Source organism: Schistocerca serialis, chromosome 10 (genome assembly GCF_023864345.2).
Source record: "Schistocerca serialis cubense isolate TAMUIC-IGC-003099 chromosome 10, iqSchSeri2.2, whole genome shotgun sequence".
Taxonomy (NCBI): domain Eukaryota; kingdom Metazoa; phylum Arthropoda; class Insecta; order Orthoptera; family Acrididae; genus Schistocerca; species Schistocerca serialis.
In genome coordinates this window covers 208,774,166-208,795,714 of record NC_064647.1, presented here as the reverse complement: position 1 = coordinate 208,795,714, position 21,549 = coordinate 208,774,166, and the positions used below count along the sequence as shown (strand labels likewise).

Sequence of the window (21,549 nt, the reverse complement as noted above, 5' to 3'; positions counted from 1 at the left end):
ACGCTCAGAATATCTGACATGCCAGATATTGCTCTGCACGTTAGGAAAGACTCCCGAACGTGCTGTTCCACGCCATGACGTCAGAAACCCGGCACGCTCAACGTTCGGTTGCACGGTCCGTGGGCCGACGGCTTAACGCAGAGGGATCCAAGTTAGTAACCAGTGGTGACTGACGTCATGCGCTGTCTGCCTGTATCGTCCTGCCCCGTGTATGTGTGACGTCAGCTGTGCGTGACAGTACAGGATTTGCCTCGCGTGTGGCTCACGGGTCTTGTGTATTGACGAGGTTGTTCCTTCGCGTGCTGGGCTAACTCTAGCGACGCGTCACCGCCTCGTGGGCAAGCCGCCATCCCCACCCCCCCCCACACCACACAAGGGCTGCCAACTGCTCCCTCGGACGTCCCCTCCGTCTACTCGAAAACTACTCTGGAATGACTGGAAGGTTAACCGGCGGCGGGCGTGCTCCTAACTGGAAGACTGCGCAGCAGCGCCTACAGTGGTACCTACTGCCACACTACCGTGTAGTAAGTCTGAAATACTTAGCTGGCGATCAATAGCAGGAAACCTAAGAATACGAAAAGCGGCCGAGAGCGAGCAGATATTGTCCTACATCTACATCTACGTCATTGTTATCCACAATAAACTGCCTGACAGTGGGTTCAATGAACCACACCTCAAACTCTCTCCCTACCGTTCCACTCTCGGACGGCGCGCGAGAAAAACGATCACTTAAATTTTTCTGTGCGAGCCCTGATTTCTCTCATTTTAACATCAACAAAAGCACACGAGGATAATGGAATGTAGTCGAATTAAGTCGAGTGATGCTGAGGGAATTAGATTAGGAAATGAGACACTTAAAGTAGTAAAGGAATTTTGCTATTTGGGGAGCAAAATAACTGATGATGGTCGAAGTAGAGAGGATATAAAATGTAGACTGGCAATGGCAAGGAAAGCGTTTCTGAAGAAGAGAAATTTGTTAACATCGAGTATAGATTTAAATGTCAGGAAGTCGTTTCTGAAAACATTTGTATGGAGTGTAGCCATGTATGGAAGTGAAACATGGACGATAAATAGTTTGGACAGGAAGAGAATAGAAGCTTTCGAAATGTGATGCTACAGAAGAATGCTGAAGATTAGATGGGTAGATCATATAACTAATGAGGAGGTATTGAATAGGATTGGATAGAAGAGAAGTTTGTGGCACAACTCGACTAGAAGAAGGGATCGGTTGGTAGGACATGTTCTGAGGCATCAAGGGATCACCAATTTAGTATTGGAGGGCAGCGTGGAGGGTAAAAATCGTAGAGGGAGACCGAGAGATGAATACACTAAACAGATGGAGAAGGATGTAGGCTGCAGTAGGTACTGGGAGATGAAGAAGCTTGCACGGGATAGAGTAGCATGGAGAGCTGCGTCAAACCAGCCTCAGGACTGAAGACCACAACAACAACATCGTGATCGCCATTTCTCTCTATGTAGGTGGGTGCCAACAGAATGTCTTCGCAATCAGAGGAGAACACTGATGATTTAGATTTCATGAGAAGATCCCGTCGCAACTAAAAACGGCTTTGTTTTAATGATTGCCACTCCAATTCACGTATCTCCCATATTTCGCGATAATACAAACCGAGTTGCCCTTCTTTGTACTTTTTCGATATCATCCGTCAGTCCCACCTGATGCTGATCCCACACCGCACAGCAATACTCCAGAATAGGGCGGACAAGCCTGGTGTAAGCAGTCTCTTTGGTAGACCTGTTGCACCTTCTAAGTGATCTGCCAATGAATCGCAGTATTTGGTTTGCTCTACCCACATCGTTCCAATTTAGGTTATTTGTAATTGTAATCCCTAAGTATTTAGTTGAATTCAGGTTTGTGTGACTTACCGCGTAATCCAAATTTAGCGGATATCATTTAGTACTCATGTGAATAACTACACACTTTTCTTTATTCAGGGTCAGTTGCCACTTTTCGCGCCATACAAATATCTTATCAAAATCATTTTGCAACTCGTTCTGGTCATCTGATGACATTACGAGACGGTCATCCGCAAACAATCAAATAGGGCTACTCGGATTGTCTCCTGTGTCGTTAATATAGATCAGGAACAATAGAGGGCATATAACACTTCTTTAGGGAGCGCCGGACATTACTTCTGTTTTGCTCGATGACTTTCCGTCTATTATTACGAACTGTGACCTTTCTGACCGAAAGTCGCACAAATGAGGCGCTATTCCATAGGCACACAGTTTGGTTAGAAGACGCTTGTGAGGAACGGTGTCGAAAGCCTTCTGGAAATCTAAAAATATGGAATCAATTTGACACCTCCTGTCGATAGCACTTATTACTTCATGAGTATAAAGAGCTAGTGGTATTTCACAAGAACGATGTCTTCTGAATCCGTGCAGATTGGGTGTCAATAAATCGTTTTCTTCGACGTAATTCATAATGTTCGAACACAGTATACGTTCCAAACCCCTACTGCAAATCGACGTTAGTGAAATGGGTCTCTAATTCAGCGGATTACTCCTATTTCCGTTCACTTTCCGCATTGATAAACTTGTTTTGGAGCGTTTCTTAGCAGTGTATTTTATACCCTAATCGTCTAATTACATTCGAATATACAGGGTGATTCACGAAGATATGCAAATATCTTAGTATGTTATTCTACAAGTAAAACTAAAGAAAAAAGTTGATATAAACATAGGTCCGCAGATGTTTAGTTAGTGGCTAATAAAAGATTTTGCCTGAAATGTAGCAACTTCGCTAATATGAAGCCATCGCAAAACTGTACGAGGTTAAAGTAATGGACGATTTCGATTTATTTTGTTGTTGTTGGTCTGGTGAATGTAATAAAACATGTCCCAGATGTGTCTGATACCTATCCTACTCTCGTGGACGCATGCAAAAACTTCAGTACATACCCTGGCTGCCTTCGCCAAGCAGTCTTGTCGCAAACGCTGGTACATACGTGAAGAAGCTTACCTGCAAGAGACAAAAAAAAAAAAAAATCGTTAAATATGAAATCCGGTCCTTTACAGTTACAGGATAAATACTTCAAATTCCGTTGTAACATACAGTGCCAAGACTTCTAGAACTCTCTATTCCCCAATTTCATACTTAAGAGATTAGGCAACTTTACACTGTAACTCAGGATTTAGTTCTCATGAAAAGGAAATGGCTCTGAGCACTATGGGACTAAACTACTGTGGTCATAAGTCCCCTAGAACTTAGAACTACTTAAACCTAACTAACCTAAGGACATCACACCCATCCATGCCCGAGGCAGGATTCGAACCTGCGACCGTAGCGGTCGTGCGGTTCCAGACTGGAGCGCCTTTAACCGCGCGGCCACTCCGGCCGGCATTTAGTTCTCAATTCCGAATAATCTGTCGTTACTATCAATTAATACTTGAACTGCTAACGTTTCAAGAGAATATTTAGAGTCAAAAGCACTTAAAATGACGATCACTTTAAGATTTGAACACATCACGATAGGCGCCTTTCCGAAGAGCAAGCTGCCTTCTTTAGAATACCAAAATCAACAGAAGTTGCACACTGGTTCATAAAAACTAAATCCCGAGTTCCCGGGTTCGATTCCCGGCGGGGTCAGGGATTTTCTCTGCCTCGTGATGACTGGGTGTTGTGTGATGTCCTTAGGTTAGTTAGGTTTAAGTAGTTCTAAGTCTAGCGGACTGATGACCATAGATGTTAAGTCCCATAGTGCTCAGAGCCAAAAAAAACTAAATGATCAGACTAAGTTGCCATGCCAGTTTTCTTGTCGGAAAACATCTCCGAAGTAAACATACAGTATATCGCTGTAGCATCCTTGGCCATTTGTGTGTGTGTGTGTGTGTGTGTGTGTGTGTGTGTGTGTGTGTGTGTGTGTGTGTGTGTGTGTGTGTGTGTGTGTGTGGAAAGGGGGAGGGGAGGTGAAAACTGGAGAGGAAGAAGAATATGCATTCACGATATTCCACAAGCGCGCAATTTGATTATAAGCCGCTTGTGAGGTACGGTGTCAAAAGCCTTCTGGATAGCACTCAGCACTTTGTGTGAGTATAGAGTTAGTTGTGTGTCACAAGTTTTCCAAATTCGTGTTGACTGTGTGTCAATGGACCGTTCTCTTCGAGGTAATTCATAATTAAAATAATTGAAAAGCCACGATCGCTTCAATATATGACCGGTTTCGGCACTGAAGGTGCCATCACCGGATCTGAAACGTGGATTAACATTTCAGATTCGATGATGGCACTTACAGAGTGCTGAAACCGGTCATCTAGTAAACGATATTGAAGCGATCGTGGCTTTTCAATTATTACAAAAACAGAGTGATCTCCCCACGACACATCATGTGTTCACTGCAAAGTAATTCATAATGTTCGAACACAATGTATGTTTCAAAATCCTGCTGCATATCGACGTTAACGATGTGGAAATCTAATTTAGTATTTAGTGGATTACTCCTATTGCCTTCTTTGAATATCGGTGTGACCTGTCCGACTTACCCAAATGTTCAAATGTGTGTGAAATTTTATGGAACTTAACTGCTAAAGTCATCAGTCCCTAAGCTTACACACTACTTAACCTAAATTATCCTAAGGACAAACACACACACACACACACACACACACACACACACACACACACACACACACACACACACACCCATGCCCGAGGGAGGACTCGAACCTCCGCCGAGATCAGCCGCAGAGTCCATGACTGCAGCGCCCCCAGACCGCTCGGCTAATCCCGCGACTTACACGTCCTTGTATATGGATATTTCGTCGAGTGAATAGTTCTACATGATTATTAAATATGGAGCTATTGCACCAGGATGCTCTGAAAGGAATAAATTGGTATACAGTCTAGACCAGAGGATTTGCTTTTGTTAAGTGATTTAAGTTGCTTCACTACTCCGAGGATATCTGCTTCTAAATTATTCATGTTGGCAGCTGATATTGATTCGAATTATGGAATATTTACTTCGTCTTCTTTGCTGAGGGAATTTCAGAAGGCCGTCTTTAGTAAGTCTGCTTTAGCAACACTGTCACAGTATTTCCACTACTACCGCGTAGAAAAGGCATTGATTGTGTCCTGCCGCTGGAATGCTTTACATGCGACCAAAATGTCTTTGGACTTTCTGTGGTATGTTCACTACGGAGACAGTGACCAAAAATAAAAAAAGGCTATCTCATCTTTGTTATTTGTAAACCGATTTCAAGTTTTTGTTCGACAATTCTTGTAATGACGCGTGTTCTGGACTTGGTAGCTCTTTCTTCCTCGACGCGTCAGTTTCAATGTGATCACCTTTTAAGGTGATTATGTGTACAGAGGGAAATCTTGGCTTAAAATTATTAATTTACAGGCGCTACCTCGCATTACATCAAGCAATTGTAAATTACTGCACTAAGAGTTCACATTACAAGTAGAAATGGTGTTTAATTTTGTTTCATTTTAAGTGTAAAACATTAGCATCTGTACACTAATATAAATGTACTATTTGTAACTATGGTAATTTTGAGGTGTTTTCGCCGCAAGTCAAATCACAAGTAAAGGCCAGCAAACAATAATTGTTGACACATGATGTGTTACTCCCCAAAATTTTATCATATGGCTAGAAACTGGCGTTTTTATTTCGACAATTTCTAGATAAGTTATAAGAAACGTCAACTTTGTCGGATTCAAACGAGTTCTAAAACGTATTTCTCAACTGTAGAGAGGAATCTTGATGCGGCTGACAACAGTGTTAATGTGACGACTGACGGCTAAGCCTAATGACAGCTGTGGTTTCATGGAGAACTGATGTGAAGGTCCCCCGACTGCATTCAGGTTTCCTGCTTTCCTTCGAAACCCTCTTAGTCAGTGACTAAGTCCTATAGTTGAGTCATGCCTATGCGGAAATTTTACGGACTCTGCATGAATGACGTGTCAAGTTGATCAGTACTCTCCTGTGTTAACGTCCGGCATAAACACAGTAAGTTTGGTTTGGTTGTTTGGTGAAGGAGACCAGACAGCGAGGTAATCGGTCTCATCGGATTAGGGAAGGACGGCGAAGGAAGTCGGCCGTGCCCTTTCAAAGGAACCATCCCGGCATTTGCCTGCAGCGATTTAGGCAAATCACGGAAAACTTAAATCTGGATGACCGGACGCGGGATTGAACCGTCGTCCTGCCGAATGCGAGTCCAGTGTGCTAACCCCTGCGCCACCCCGCTCGGTAAACACAGTAAGTATATAAACCAGTAACACTCCAGTGTTACTAAAAACGGGGCCCTCCCAGCAGCTCAAAAAATGGTTCAAATGACTCTAAGCACTATGGGACTTAACATCTGAGGTCATCAGCCCCCTAGACTTAGAATTACTTAAACATAACTAGCCTAAGGACATCACACACATCATGCCCGAGGCAGGATTCGAACCTGCGACCGTAGCAGCAGCGCGGTTCCGGACTGAAGCGCCTAGAACCGCCCGGCCCCCGCGGCCGACCTCCCTGCAGCTAATGGAGTAAATAATGCCATGTTACTGCCTGGCTGCTACAAAAATAAAAATTGGACTTTTTTTTCTTCTAGAGATTGCGTTCACAGTATCCCAGCAATTATATTCTGTAACAACACCCGCATCTCCGTCAGCTGTGGCCATGGTGTCGATTCAGCAATGAATGGTAACAACGAGCATAGAAAAAAAAAAGAATAATTAAAAATAATGGGTTTCGTTGAAAATATATTCAAGGAGTTAGGAGCTCTAACTGCAAGGTCCGAGTACACATTAAGCACACAAAGAAAAATAATAACAATTATGATATTAGATGAGCAAAATATTGTCTCTGAGCTTCTCTTCTAAATGAAGTTATCGAAGTTTGCGTTCGGGTTTTGGGTGCCACCATGTGTGCATTTCTGTAATAAATTGTAATTAATCGCACCATAAGTGGACTAACAGCCTTCTGTGCGCTACAGATGTCTTCTCTGATGGCACGAAATAATAAAATAACGCAAGTAAGGACGGAGACACCGAGCAAGGTGGCGCAGTGGTTAGCACACTGGACTCGCATTCGGGAGGACGACGGTTCAATCCCGCGTCCGGCCAACCTGAGTTAGGTTTTCCGTGATTTCCCTAAATCGGTCCAGGCAAATGCCGGGATGGCTGCTTTGAAAGGGCACCGCCGACTTCCTTCCCGTCTTTCCCTAATCCGATGAAACCGATGTCCTCGCTGTTTGGTCTCTTCCGCCAAACAATCCAAACCAATCCAAATCCAAGGACGGAGTCGTGTAGAAAATAGGACGTGCCACTGCGCACTCGCTGAAACAAAATAGCTTTTAGTTAATTTGTAGCTCGATTTAACTCTGAAAATTGGAGACAATATTTCTAACATGCTTCACAACAATCTAGTGGCACAAAACTAACATTTTTGGCGAATTTTACATACGTCTCTCTTTGAGAAGCCGCAACAATGTTCACTGTACAGACACTCCATGGCGCTCTAGACATCGACGCACTGCCCGTGGGGATTCTCGTCTTGCTGCAAGCATGCTCATATCCTGAAACTTCCTGGAAGAACATAGTGTGGCAGACCAGGACTCGAACCCAGGACCTTTGGCTATCACAGGTAAGTGTTCAAACCACTGAGCTAGCTAAGCGTGACCCGTCCTCACTGTTTCACCTTCGCCAGTACGTCACGGACCAACCAAAGTTCTCGTGCGCAACCTGCGACAGTAGCACTCCTCAAAGAAAGGTCCTGGGTTTGAGTCCCTGTCTGGCACACAGCTTAAATCTTCCGGGAAGTCTCACGTCAGCGCACACTTCGCTGCAGAGTCAAAATTCATACTGCAAAGCACATTGCCTAACAAAGAGTACGTGCGTGACTGTACCAGCCTGTATGCCCGAGCAAACATCTCACTTCTTGGGCGCTAGTCTAACGTAGCTGCTGAGATCCTGTATGGTGTGGGTACGGCCTTCCTGAACACTTCAGCCCACTTTCATCTACATCTACATCTACATCCATGCTCCGCAAGCCACCTGACGGTGTGTGGCGGAGGGTACCTTGAGTACCTCTATCGGTTGTCCCTTCTATTCCAGTCTCGTATTGTTCTATCTCAATACGCAAAGAAGTGGGATACGGAAGTACTAAGGAATGACGAGATACGTTTGAAGTTCTCTAACGCTATAGATACAGCAATAAGGAATAGCGCAGTAGGCAGTACAGTTGAAGAGGAATGGACATCTCTAAAAAGGGCCATCACAGAAGTTGGGAAGGAAAACATAGGTACAAAGAAGGTAGATGCAAAGAAACCATGGGTAACAGAAGAAATACTTCAGCTGACTGATGAAAGGAGGAAGTACAAACATGTTCCGGGAAAATCAGGAATACAGAAATACAAGTCGCTGAGGAATGAAATAAATAGGAAGTGCAGGGAAGCTAAGACGAAATGGCTGCAGGAAAAATGTGAAGACATCAGAAAGATATGAATGTCAGAAGGACAGACTCAGAATACAGGAAAGTCAAAACAACCTTTGGTGACATTAAAAGCAACGGTGGTAACATTAAGATTGCAACGGGAATTCCACTGTTGAATGCAGAGGAGAGAGCAGATAGGTGGAAATAATACATTGAAAGCCTCTATGAGGGTGAAGATTTGTCTCATGTGATAGAAGAAGAAACAGGAGTCGATTTAGAAGAGATAAGGGATCCAGTATTAGAATCGGAATTTAAAAGAGCTTTGGAGGACTTACGGTCAAATAAGGCAGAAGGGATAGACAACATTCCATCAGAATTTCTAAAATCATTGGGGGAAGTGGCAACAAAACGACTATTCACGTTGGTGTGTAGAATATATGAGTCTGGCGACATACCATCTGACTTTCGGAAAAGCATCATCCACACAATTCCGAAGACGGCAAGAGCTGACAAGTGCGAGAATTATCGCACAATCAGCTTAACGGCTCATGCATCGAAGCTGCTTACAAGAATAATATACAGAGGAATGGAAAAGAAAATTGAGAATGCGCTAGGTGACGATCAGTTTGGCTTTAGGAAAAGTAAAGGGACGAGAGAGGCAATTCTGACGTTACGGCTAAGAATGGAAGCAAGGCTAAATAAAAAATCAAGACACTTTCATAGGATTTGTCGACCTGGAAAAAGCGTTCGACAGTATAAAATGGTGCAAGCTGTTCGAGATTCTGAAAAAAGTAGGGGTAAGCTATAGGGAGAGACGGGTCATATACAATATGTACAACAACCAAGAGGGAATAATAAGAGTGGACGATCAAGAACGAAGTGCTCGTATTAAGAAGGGTGTAAGACAAGGCTGTAGCCTTTCGCCCCTACTCTTCAATCTGTACATCGAGGAAACAAGATGGAAATAAAAGAAAGGTTCAGGAGTGGAATTAAAATACAAGGTGAAAGGATATCAATGATACGATTCGCTGATGACATTGCTATCCTGAGTGAAAGTGAAGAAGAATTAAATGATCTGCTGAACGGAATGAACAGTCTAATGAGTACACAGTATGGTATGAGAGTAAATCGGAGAAAGACGAAGGTAATGAGAAGTAGTAGAAATTAGAACAGCGACAAACTTAACATCAGAATTGATGGTCACGAAGTCAATGAAGTTAAGGAATTCTGCTACCTAGGCAGTAAAATAACCAATGACGGACGGAGCAAGGAGGACATCAAAAGCTGACTCGCTATGGCAAAAAAGGCATTTCTGGCCAAGAGAAGTTTACTAATATCAAATACCGGCCTTAATTTGAGGAAGAAATTTCTGAGGATGTACGTCTGGAGTACAACATTGTATGGTAGTGAAACTTGGACAGTGGGAAAACCGGAACAGAAGAGAATCGAAGCATTTGGGATGTGGTGCTATAGACGAATGTTGAAAATTAGGTGGACTGATAAGGTAAGAAATGAGGAGGTTGTACGCAGAATCGGAGAGGAAAGGAATATGTGGAAAACAATGATAAGGAGAAGGGACAGGATGATAGGACATCTGCTAAGACATGAGGGAATGACTTCCATGGTACTAGAGGGAGCTGTAGAGGGCAAAAACTGTAGAGGAAGACAGAGATTGGAATACGTCAAGCAAATAATTGAGGACGTAGGTTGCAAGTGCTATTCTGAGATGAAGAGGTTAGTACAGGAAAGGAATTCGTGGCGGGCCGCATCAAACCGGTCAGTAGACTGATGACCAAAAAAAAATTGTTCGTGGAAAGAAGGATTGCCGGTATGCCTCTGTGTGGGTTCTAATCTCTCTCATTTTATCCTCATGGTCTCTTCACGAGATATACGTAGGAGGGAACAACATACTGCTTGACTCCTCGGTGAAGGTATGTTCTCGAAACTTCAACAAAAGCCCGTACCGAGCTACTGAGCGTCTCTCCTGCAAAGTCTTCCACTGGAGTTTATCTATCATCTCCGTAACGCTTTCGCGATTACTAAATGATCCTCTAACGAAGCGCGCTGCTCTCCGTTGGATCTTCTCTATCTCTTCTATCAACCCTATCTGGTACGGATCCCACACTGCTGAGCCGTATTCAAGCAGTGGGCGAAAATGAGTACTGTAACCTACTTCCTTTGTTTCGGGATTGCATTTCCTTAGGAGTCTTCCAATGAATCTCAGTCTGGCATCTGCTTTACCGACGATCAACTTTATATGATCATTCCATTTTAAATCACTCCTAATGCGTACTCCCAGATAATTTATGGAATTCACTGCTTCCAGTTGCTGACCTGCTATATTGCAGCTAAATGAAAAGGGATCTATCTTTCTATGTATCCGCAGCACATTACACTTGTCTACATTGAGATTCTATTGCCATTCCCTGGACCATGCGTCAATTCGCTGCAGATCCTCCTGCATTTCAGTACAATTTTGCATTGTTACAACCTCTCGATATACCACAGCATCATCCGCAAAAAGCCTCAGTGAACTTCCGATGTCATCCACAAGGTCATTTATGTATATTGTGAATAGCAACGGTCCTACGACACTCCCCTGCGGCACACCTGAAATCATTCTTACTTCGGAAGACTTCTCTCCATTGAGAATGACATGCTGCGTTCTGTTATCTAGGAACTCTTCAATCCAATCACACAATTGCTCTGATAGTCCATAGTATCGAACACTTTGACGTTTGTTGCAAGTTGTCTTCATGGTGCTGTAATTTTGACACATAGCATTGTAGATGTAAAATGATCTGTGATTGAGTAAATCACTGACTGACTTTTTTCTCTTTTGGCAGGGTGTGAGAGGGCGGAAGCATGTGCTGCAGAGTGGGCAAATGCTGCTTCTGCATCGACCTGCGAGTGGGCATCATCACCATCGCCTGTATCTGGCTGGTGAGTATCTGGTACCAGCATACTGCTGTCGGTGAAGCTTACTGACTTCACCATAGATACTCTCCACTCCCGCACTGCAAACAGGCCACAGTAACATTTTCCATACCGAGAGGGGAACTTGCGTGTAACTATACACATTCACGAAGGAAGAAACGCAGGGACACAAATAGATAAAGCTTCCTCATCCATAGTGAACATTTAAAAAACCTACATTTACAGATTAGGTAAAGTTAGAAAAATACTTTTGACACTGGTGATTGACAATCACTATTCGTAATTCCAGTTTTATCGTCAACAGGAAGGTTAACGCCAACTAGAGAAACCAGACTGCAGTTACAAGGTTTGAAGGACATAGACTGGAGTGTGATAGCGCTGTAGCTCATTCCTCGTGTTGTCCACTCTAAACAATGAGGAAACAGTAAGAGAAAGTAAAGAAAAATTTGGAAGAAGTTTAAAGTTCAGAGAGAAAAAAACAGAAGTTTAAGCTTTGCAGCTAATGGCGCAGTTCGATCAGACACGCAAAATACTTTGAAGAAAAACTGAATGGATTCAACTGTGTTTCGAAAAGAGGTTAGAAGGAGAACATGAACAAGAGTAAAACGAGGGTGATTAAGTGTAGTCGAATTATGTCAAGTGATGGTGACAGAATTAGATTAGCAAATAAGGAGATTAAAGTACTAGATATTTAATATCTAGTTAAGAAAAACACCGATGAAGGCAGAAGTAGAGATATACAATTCAAACTGGCAACAGCAAGTAAATCTTTCCTGTACAAGAGGATCGAATATGAATTTAGATGCGACAAAATTTCTTCTCAGACAATTTGTCCAAAATGTATGTGAAATGAGAACTATAGTCATATTGACAAGAAGGGGCCACAACCATCTGAAATATGGCATTGCAGAGGACTTCTGAAGACTGAATAGGTAGGTAAGGATAACTAATGAAGAAATACAACGTGGAATTGGCGAGAAAAGAAATTTATGGCACAGCCTGACTAAAAGAAGAAAACGGTTCCTAGGATGCATCATGCAGCAGTTGGGTAATGGAGGAACGGACCAGGGGTAAAAAATAGAGGGAAACGAAAGCCTGGGTACTGGAATCAAGATCAAATGGGTGTTTGGGTATAGTAAGTAGGTTCGAATGTCTGTAGGTTGCAGTAGTTATCCAGGGACTCAGAGGCTTGTGCAGGTCTGATTAGTATGGAGAGCTGCATCAAGACGGTTTTCTGGCTGAAGGCGACAACATCTTCAGACTGCTCCTCTGAAGGTGTAGGTGTCATTTTCAACAGAGAGCTACAAACTGTGAAACAATACACAAAGAACTTAACCTTACTCATCGTCATCCCCGATGTTATTCAATCTGTATACTGAGCAAGCAATAAAGGAAACAAAAGAAAAAATTTGGAGTAGGAATTAAAATCCATGGAGAAGAAATAAAAACTTAGACGTTTGCCGATGACATTGTAATTCTGTCAGAGACAGCTTTTGTGTTTCTGCTGGCTAACGTTCTCCAACAGAGATGGCAATTTGTCATTCAGAAAATCGTGATACACAGCTTCTGTTAACCTGCTCAAGTCTATCATCAACAGTTCCTGCCCACACATGATAATGAAGTGATACTTACATGTGTTTAGTGTCAGAAGGCGTGCTGAAACGGAGGTGCTTTTTAAGTTTTGGATGAAAATAGAATGGGGCCGAGTCGGGACTGTATGGAGGAGAATCGATGTCAGTGAAACCAAGGCGGGAGACGGTAGCATATGTCACAATGCTCGTGTGTGATCCGGCATTGTTATACAGAAGAAGAGGGTGATCCATGTGTGTCCGAAATCTTCGACTTCAAAATCTGATTACAGCATGCTGTTTATCACGCACCAGGATGGTTCAAATGGCTCTGGGCACTATGGGACTTAACATCTGTGGTCATCAGTCCCCTAGAACTTAGAACTACTTAAACCTAACTAACCTAAGAACATCACACACATCCATGCCCGAGGCAGGATTCGAACCTGCGACCGTAGCGGTCGCGCGGTTCCAGACTGTAGCACCTAGAACCGCTCGGCCACAGCGGCCGGCCACGCACCAGGACAGTTACTTTACACACCGTACAATCCACAGCAGAGGGCTGCAAATATGTAGACACGAATAATTAATATGTAGAATGTTAACAATATTTACTCTATAAAAAGCTTTAAGCATTTTCGTATAACATATTCAGAGGCACTGTTTTTCAGCACGCCCTCATAGTAACTTACTTTTGCCATCTCTTGTGACAGCATACATCACTGTATACTACGCACTAATAGTTACAACTAAAACAGAGCATATCTCAAGAAGTATTGGTTTCCGACAATATGTGGCAGTTTATGTAAACAACCTATATTTAAGTGGATTGTTTATAGATTCACTGCTCTGTTGAATACTATTCATGTGGTATGTACCACATGTACAGTACTCAGATCATGAAGCAAAGATTCCAGTGGATGGAGCATCCTGTAAATCTTTCCTGTCACTTTGTGGCAGCTTTCGGTAATTACGTGAATTGCAGTGATCACATAGTCTGTTGTATAAATATTTTATTTCTGCGACAATGATTTTATATCAGCTGGCCTTCCTCATGTATCGTTTTATCCAAATGATTTATGCACGTTAAGCTACATTCAGGTTTGTGGTGCTGTACTAATAATAATGTATATAGTGTAACTCATGTAAGCCCTCTCTCAAACCTGTCCGACGATAGCACCTTTAGTGTGACGAAACCGGTCATCTAGTACAATGGCTCTGAGCACTATGCGAGGTCGTCAGTCGCCTAGGTCATCTAGTAAACAGTGTTTAAGCGATCTTGGCTTTTGAATTATTTATACAGTTACGTAAATGACTTCTGTTACTGCTAAAGAAACATGACTGCTGGTAAGACAGAAACCAGATGGACGTGTGACTGTGTGGTAAATGAGGAAGATCTCATTGTTGCCATTCTGCAGATATCAACAGTGCATACACCACCTCCATGACATCGTAGCCAGTATAGTAGAACTCTCTCCGGAATGCTTATTAATAGTGCCTAACCACTGCTATATATGAACAGGCCTTGGAAGGCAACCACGACACTGACCATGTAGGGCCATTGGGTCAGCATACTGCTCTCCCAGCCTTTGTCAGTTCTCATGACCTGAAGCCGGTACTACTTGGTCAAGTACCTCTTCAGTTGGCATCACAAAACTGGATGCACTTTGGTAGATCAACATTTTATGGTGGCCCAGATGGTCATCCATCCAAGTGCCAACCACATCCGACAGTTCTTAAGTTTGATGATCCGATGGGAACCAGTGTATCCACCGCAGCATGGCCATTGTCAACCAAAACTATAATTATCATTATTTCGATCATTTGAAATGCAAAAGTAGACGAAAATCGTGATACTGAGGCTGTCCTTAAAATTTTAGCCACAAACTAATATTATTTTGGATATTTACAAATACAGTCAAGGCTATATGATGGTTCAGGATTTTAACTGCAAAGTCAACATTACTTCAGATATCCATGTTCTTGCAGATCTCTAACTATAGTGTGTTTCTTAATGTGACCTCGACTTCTGTGCTTACAGTTACTGAACTATGTGTGTGTGTGTGTGTGTGTGTGTGTGTGTGTGTGTGTGTGTGAGAGAGAGAGAGAGAGAGAGAGAGAGAGAGAGAGAGAGAGAGAGAGAGAGAGAGAGAGAGACTTGCAGATGATGCTGTGTTGCCCTTTTCCAGCTTGGAGATGCCCTCCTGCTAGTGTGGACATCACATCTGGCATACGTCTTGAATGCAGCTATGGAGGAGCTGCGATCGGAGGATTTCGAGGATGCAGATCCTGAGTCCAGCGGCAGAGTTGTGGCTGCCATGATCCTAGCAGGTGGGACCCCATACAAGCATGCATGCGCAAGCACACTTAGTCAGGTTGCTCTCCTGCATCTATAATGTGATATCCCCTCCCCCCTAACATAGGATGGTAATCTGGTGTTGTCATCTACTCTCACATAGGTCACTGATACATTCGACAAAATTGCAATTACTTTGTTCATAGCAATGACACACCGGGAATCGCATCATGTACTACCGGATATGCACTTTGATGTCGTCTATACGCCAAAATTGCAACTACTTTGTTCATAGCAATGACACATCGGGAATCGCATCATGTACTACCGGATATGCACTTTGATGTCGTCTATGCACACTTACAACGCAGTAGAAAACATAAACAGTTACATTTTTGGACGATTTGGGGTTTTAGAGGGCGTGGAATTTAACACACAGAAATGCCACTTCCAGCAGCAACAGTGGTGCAAAGCTGTGTGGGTATCAACTGAGTTTCGATGACAGAAAGAGATACGTCATTCCATACTGTTTCAGGTCTGTGCGAGAGCTCATCAACCGTAGCAGATAGAGGGCGGTGGCATGCCAGTGCCTCAGCTAATCTTAATGTTTTCAGTGGTTGAGAGGTCAGCAAAATGTGCTGGCAAGGGCAACAGTTGAATGTCCTCTGTATCGAGTAGGTCACGACAGCATGGGCAACATCTAGCCATGCATTATCTTGTTGAAAGATATTATTTTAGACTCTGTAAAGATAGGAGACAGCCACCAGCTTTACTAAATACAGCTGTAGTCCACATTACTAACTATGCACGTCAGAGTTAATCGTGTTGTGTATGCAGGTCATCCCATATTGTCTCACCAAATGCTGGGGCCGTACGGTGGTGGTGATGAATGCAATTTGGACGTATTCCTTCTTCTTGAAGTATCCACACACGGGTACGACCATCGTGCTGTACCGTACGCACAACTGAGACTCTTCTGGAAAGTGCACTCCAGCGTCGAGTGCTATTGTTGGGCGCACCCGCAGACGTCCATTAATGGACTGGCAATACTGCATACCAGGGGCAGCCAAGAATTCAGCTCGTCGGCCGTACACTGAAGGGGAAACTGCGAATGTGTCGCATTTAAATTACAAAGCAGTCGGACTGCGTGCGACTTTGTTTTGTATTTCGCACTTCTCAACAATACAGATCACACACACAAAAAAAAACAAGTTTTCAGTACTATTTAATTATTCTTGATCTGCTGAAGACGTAATTGTTATCAAGTACAAGGTGTTGGCTTACGGACGACACGAAAAATTTTGCAGATGTTCGCACTAAGGTTTCCACATAATCGTCTCTTATTTAGTGTCGTAATTCAAAGAGATCTTGTACACACACACACGTTGATGAAATGTTACAGCACTTTTGTAACCTCTTTATGAAAAAGCGCCTGAGGAAAACTATGCAGACATTCTGAAGAATTTCAACGTAAAACGACTTTTGTTTGAAACTGGAATTACACCGAAGATCAGTAACTTACATCTGCACGTGCACAGGGACGCTTTCAACTGAAATGACAAACGGTCAAGAAAACATATGTAAGATTGGGGTGACTGAAATGCTAATCATTTCTGCAGGACGTACTAATGTACATGTACTGTGATTATGAAGTCGTGTCTGTTTTTTTTCTGAACATGAGTGTAATAATAGTAGTAGTAGTAGTAACAGTTATAATAAGGCAAACTTTATTTCGATGTGAAGGAGACATATTTTGGTGCGTGTATCGACAACTCCGTCTGCTGCTGCTCGCGCACAATTTTCGCCGAGACTGCAATGCAGTGACCCGTGATTCCGACCCGCGGTTTCGACTATCGTATCGAGCGGTCGCACCAGACGCGTGGGGCTCAGTCAGGGGGAGCTAGTCCCATGGGAACGCAGTTACACTACCGTTGTTTTTGTTGTTGTTGTTGTTGTTGTTGTTGTGTCCCGTCCGAAGGCTGATTTAGTGCTGGATCCCCACTCTAGTCTATCCTGGGAAAACATCGTCAACTCTGATTAATCACTGCAACCTCCTTACTGTATTCATCCCTTGGTCTTCCTCTCTTCCTGTACAATTCGTGCCCCCCCTTCCCACACAAACTTCCCTCCATCACTAGAATGTGTCCTATCAACTACCCCCTTTTTTTAGCCAAGTTGTACAACCAAATTTTTCTTTTTTCCTCAATGCAATGTATTGCCTCAGTTGTGCAACCAAATTTTTCTTTTTTCCTCAATGAGATTTACTGCCTCATCATTAGTTACTCGATTGACCGACCTAATATTCAGCAGTCTTCCGTAGCACTGCACTTCAAAACCACAGATTCTGTTTCTGTATGAACTATTTGTCACACTGAAAGGTGGCTACACTGAGTCACAGCGCCAGAGATTGCGCCAGAGAGTATTATTCAGCTTGTTGAGATGTGGTAGTGGAGAAGCAGCAGTAGGCAGTGCTTGTTGAGATGTAGCAGTGGTAAGTCGTTGTTGAGAAGTTCCCATGGACAGTGCTTGTTCAGATGTTGTCATATTGTTTTGATGGGCTAGACACCAGATATTGTTGGACTTGGGGATGCTGTAATGATCAGTGTGTGCTTTTCGTCAATATATATGAAGGTAAAAAAATTCCTTTTTTTATTATTTCAATGTCTTTAACAATAATGCCTCTTGGTCACAGGTTCAGTCAACAAAGCATCTGGCTCGTGTTCTTGTATTAGACTGTATTTCTGGTTTCTATGTGCAATTATAGAATTTCTGTTTTTTTTTATTACTTCAGTATAAATGGTGTTTAAAATATCTGGTCTTATTGTGCCAGATGTGTACGTTATATCACACTTCCACACACAGAACAGCTACACTTGTGCTTTGTTGTTTCGTAGGTTTTATAGTTGCTGGGGACTTAATTAATTAATTGTGTTAACGGAAATTTCGTTTCATTCTTTGTTGTTGTTGTATGCAGTCAGATTGCGTACTAATACTAGTCAGGGCCAACCGGTACGAGACTTCGTAATCGGACAGACAGCTACTAAAAATTTAAAATTATTTGCATTATATATAATTAGGCCCCCATGCACGTGGTACATCTCAATAGCACTCTCCACCACGAATTCTCGATAAGAACTGCCAGTGGAGGCGGCTGAATAATACTCTTTGGGGCAATCTCTGGCGCTGTGGCTCAGTGTAGCCACCTTTCAACACATATTCAAATTCTGGACAAGGCTGTACCCCTGACAACTGCTTCAGAAGAGACTAACTAAGAGTTAAATTTATTTTATGCTTTCTCATTTCCAGAAACAGTATCGCCAGCCTGCATTTTACATCCTCTCTACTTCGGCCATTGTCAATTATTCAATTATTTTGCAGCTCAAAAAGCAAAACTTGTCTAACTTTTTACTGTCTCATTTCGGAATCGCCTTCCTTCAGAATCGCCCGATTTTATCAGAATACTTGTCATTGCCCTTGCTTTAATTTACTTCTTATATATCTTATAAACTCTTTTCAAGGCGCTATCTATTCCACTCAACTGCACTTCCAAGTCCTTTGTCGTCTCTGACAGAATTGCTAAGAGGGGCATTCAACAAATAACGCAACACATTTTTCTTCTCAGCCTATTTCGGTTGAAAAATCCGGAAGCTGTTACGGGACATCGTGGAACATTCCCACTTCAGCCTCTATAGTTTCATTAAGTTTGAATAGGTGGCGGCATTATACATAGCTTTCAAAACAGTGGTCTACGGAGACCTTACAGTGAACAAAAGCACGTTGAGTCGTTGCGCAAGGCGTCTACCACAATCATAACAAGGTTGTGATGGCTAACCTGACTGATCTTCCACGTGCCGACCAGCTATACAGGTGTGACTCGTGCAATGCTGGAACGTGCGGACACTCTCATTCGAGGTGATCGATGGATCAAATCAAACACCACGTCTTTGTTAGTAATGCTGATGCACTTGTCCATCAGTTGGGGTACTCAAAGGTGTGTTCCCGCTGGATTCCTTGCCACCTAACAGAACACCATGAAGAGTACAGTATCTGTTTGGCCCCATGAAAGATGCAAAATGGTTCAAATCGCTCTGAGCACTATGGGACTCAACTTCTGAGCTCATCAGTCCCCTAGAACTACTTAAACCTAACTAACCTAAGGATATCACACACATCCATGCCCGAGACAGGATTCGAACCTGCGACTGTAGCGGTCCCGCGGTTCCAGACTGAAGCGCCTAGAACGCTCGTCCATAGCGGCTGGCGAAAGATGCACTCCACAGGAGGCAGTATTTGGATGATGGGGATGTTATTGGTGTGGCAAGACGTTGGCTCCTCCAACGCCGATCAGTAGAGTGGTACCATGCGAGCATATAGGGCCTCCCAATGAGGTGGTGTAAGGCCGTTGCACTGAACGGAGATTATATTGAAAAATTGGATTTTGTAACCAAAAGAGTGGGTAATACTATAGTGTATTAAAGTACTGAATAAAACTGACCTGCTTTCAGAAAAAATATGCGTTGCATTACTTATTGAACGCCCATTCTATATTATTTACGGACCTCCAAATTTTTATTTCCTCTCTCTTCCTGAATTTCTCCTCTCTTTCTTTTACTGCTTGCTCGGTGAACAGAGTGAATATCATCGGAGTTAGGTTCAGTTTTGTAATCGAGTTGCATTAACAACAAATTTAACAACTCTCTGTATTTTCTCTCTTATACCTTCTGAATTTTAAATAACTGAAATGATCGTATGGCATTATTGGCCGGGAAGCCCCATGCGTGGAAGTTCGGCCGCCGTATTGCAAGTTCTTTTTAGTTGACGCCACTTTGGCGACATTGCACGTCAATGATGATGAAATGATGATGAAGAACACACAACTCCCAGTCATCACGAGGCAGAGAAAATCCCTGACCCCGCCGGGAATCGAACCCGGGACCCCGTGCGCGGGAAGCGAGAACGCTGCCGCAAGACCACGACCTGCGGACTTTAAATAACTAATCCGTGCTTTACGATAGAAAAATTGCAGCCTATACTGCAGCGATGTGATTGAGAAGGCGCGAAAAAAAAAAAATGGCTCTGAGCACTATGCGACTGAACATCTGAGGCCATCAGTCCCCTAGAACTTAGAACTACTTAAACCTAACTAACCTAAGGACATAGTGCTCAGAGCCATTTGAACCAAATTGCGTGCCTATGGCGTATCGTCTCAGTTGTGTGGTGTGACTCGACTTGTGATTTTCTGTCAGAAAGGGCACACTTCATAGTATATGACTGTAAATCATCTACTGAAACCGAAATAATATTTAGGTTTTCTCAGCAAGCATTACAGACTCTTTGGTGTTCTGAATCTACATACACGATTTAAGAGAGAATCTGAGGAACCTTATCAGATTGTCATAGATAATGCTATTGTTTACCCTGTAGTAAAGTCAGATCCAAACAAACTGCGCAGTTTAGACAAAATACCTCCGTGGTGTGAAAAACAATTGATCCTAAGCAATAGGAAAGTCCTTGATGTCAGTACTAAGAAAGTCAGTTAACCTTCTGTTACACGATGAATCACCCAAATTTAAACTGTTGTACGAGGCGAGTTTTTAAAGTAAGATCCGTTTTTATTGTAGACACAAGTAGTTCACATGCATTCCGCAACGAGCGCGTGCGTCGTGTACCGGCATGCCTCGGGAACAACTGTGCTCAGTAGAGATGGGCAAACCGAAACACGTAACTGTTTCGAAACAAATGAAACAGTTCAATGTGGTGTTTCGATACGCTGTTTCGAAACAGTGAAACAGTTTGTGTTTTGTTATCTAATGAACCTACACATTTTATCATCTTGACTGTCTACTGTATAAGTATGTCCACAAACACAAATGAGGTGCGAGAGCGCTAATCATATCGCAGAAAGTATGAAATTATCACTTAGGCGTCTCGGCAGTTTCGTATTTCTGCAGCAAATGCGCTGCTTTCGTGTCGTGTGACTTTCATACTTTTCAATTGGCTGAGTACAGCCATAGCTGAAGACAGAAGAACCACCACGAACGGATCTGGAGGTGGTAGCAAACTGCAGAAACAACGGATATGCTACTGGAATTCCCACATTCCGTTAGTATGGGTAATATACCCATCCTGCTAATTTCCATGCACACAAAGGGAATCATTGTGGATAATAAGCACAGTGACTATGGACTCACAAATAACGCCAAATAATTCGAATAAATAACAAAATATATCAGAAAAAAATTTTGTCTTTCAAGGTGTTTCGAACCGTTACTATAAATTCACCATGCTTCCTAGTCCTTCCCGTTCGCCATTACACTATCAGTGATATGTCAAACAGATTGCTTGCAATTATACCTACATC

General features: G+C 42.9%; 1 protein-coding gene across 1 annotated transcript in view; it reads left to right on the top strand.

Annotated features, from left to right (window-relative positions):
* LOC126424877 (uncharacterized) overlaps positions 1-21,549 on the top strand; it is a 61,824-nt gene that overhangs the window by 22,386 nt on the left and 17,889 nt on the right. The window contains exons 2-3 of the mRNA XM_050087706.1: positions 11,234-11,330; positions 15,082-15,223. Of these exons, the coding sequence (XP_049943663.1) occupies positions 11,253-11,330; positions 15,082-15,223 (220 nt within the window). The 5' untranslated portion in view covers positions 11,234-11,252. The remainder of the gene's footprint in view (positions 1-11,233; positions 11,331-15,081; positions 15,224-21,549) is intronic.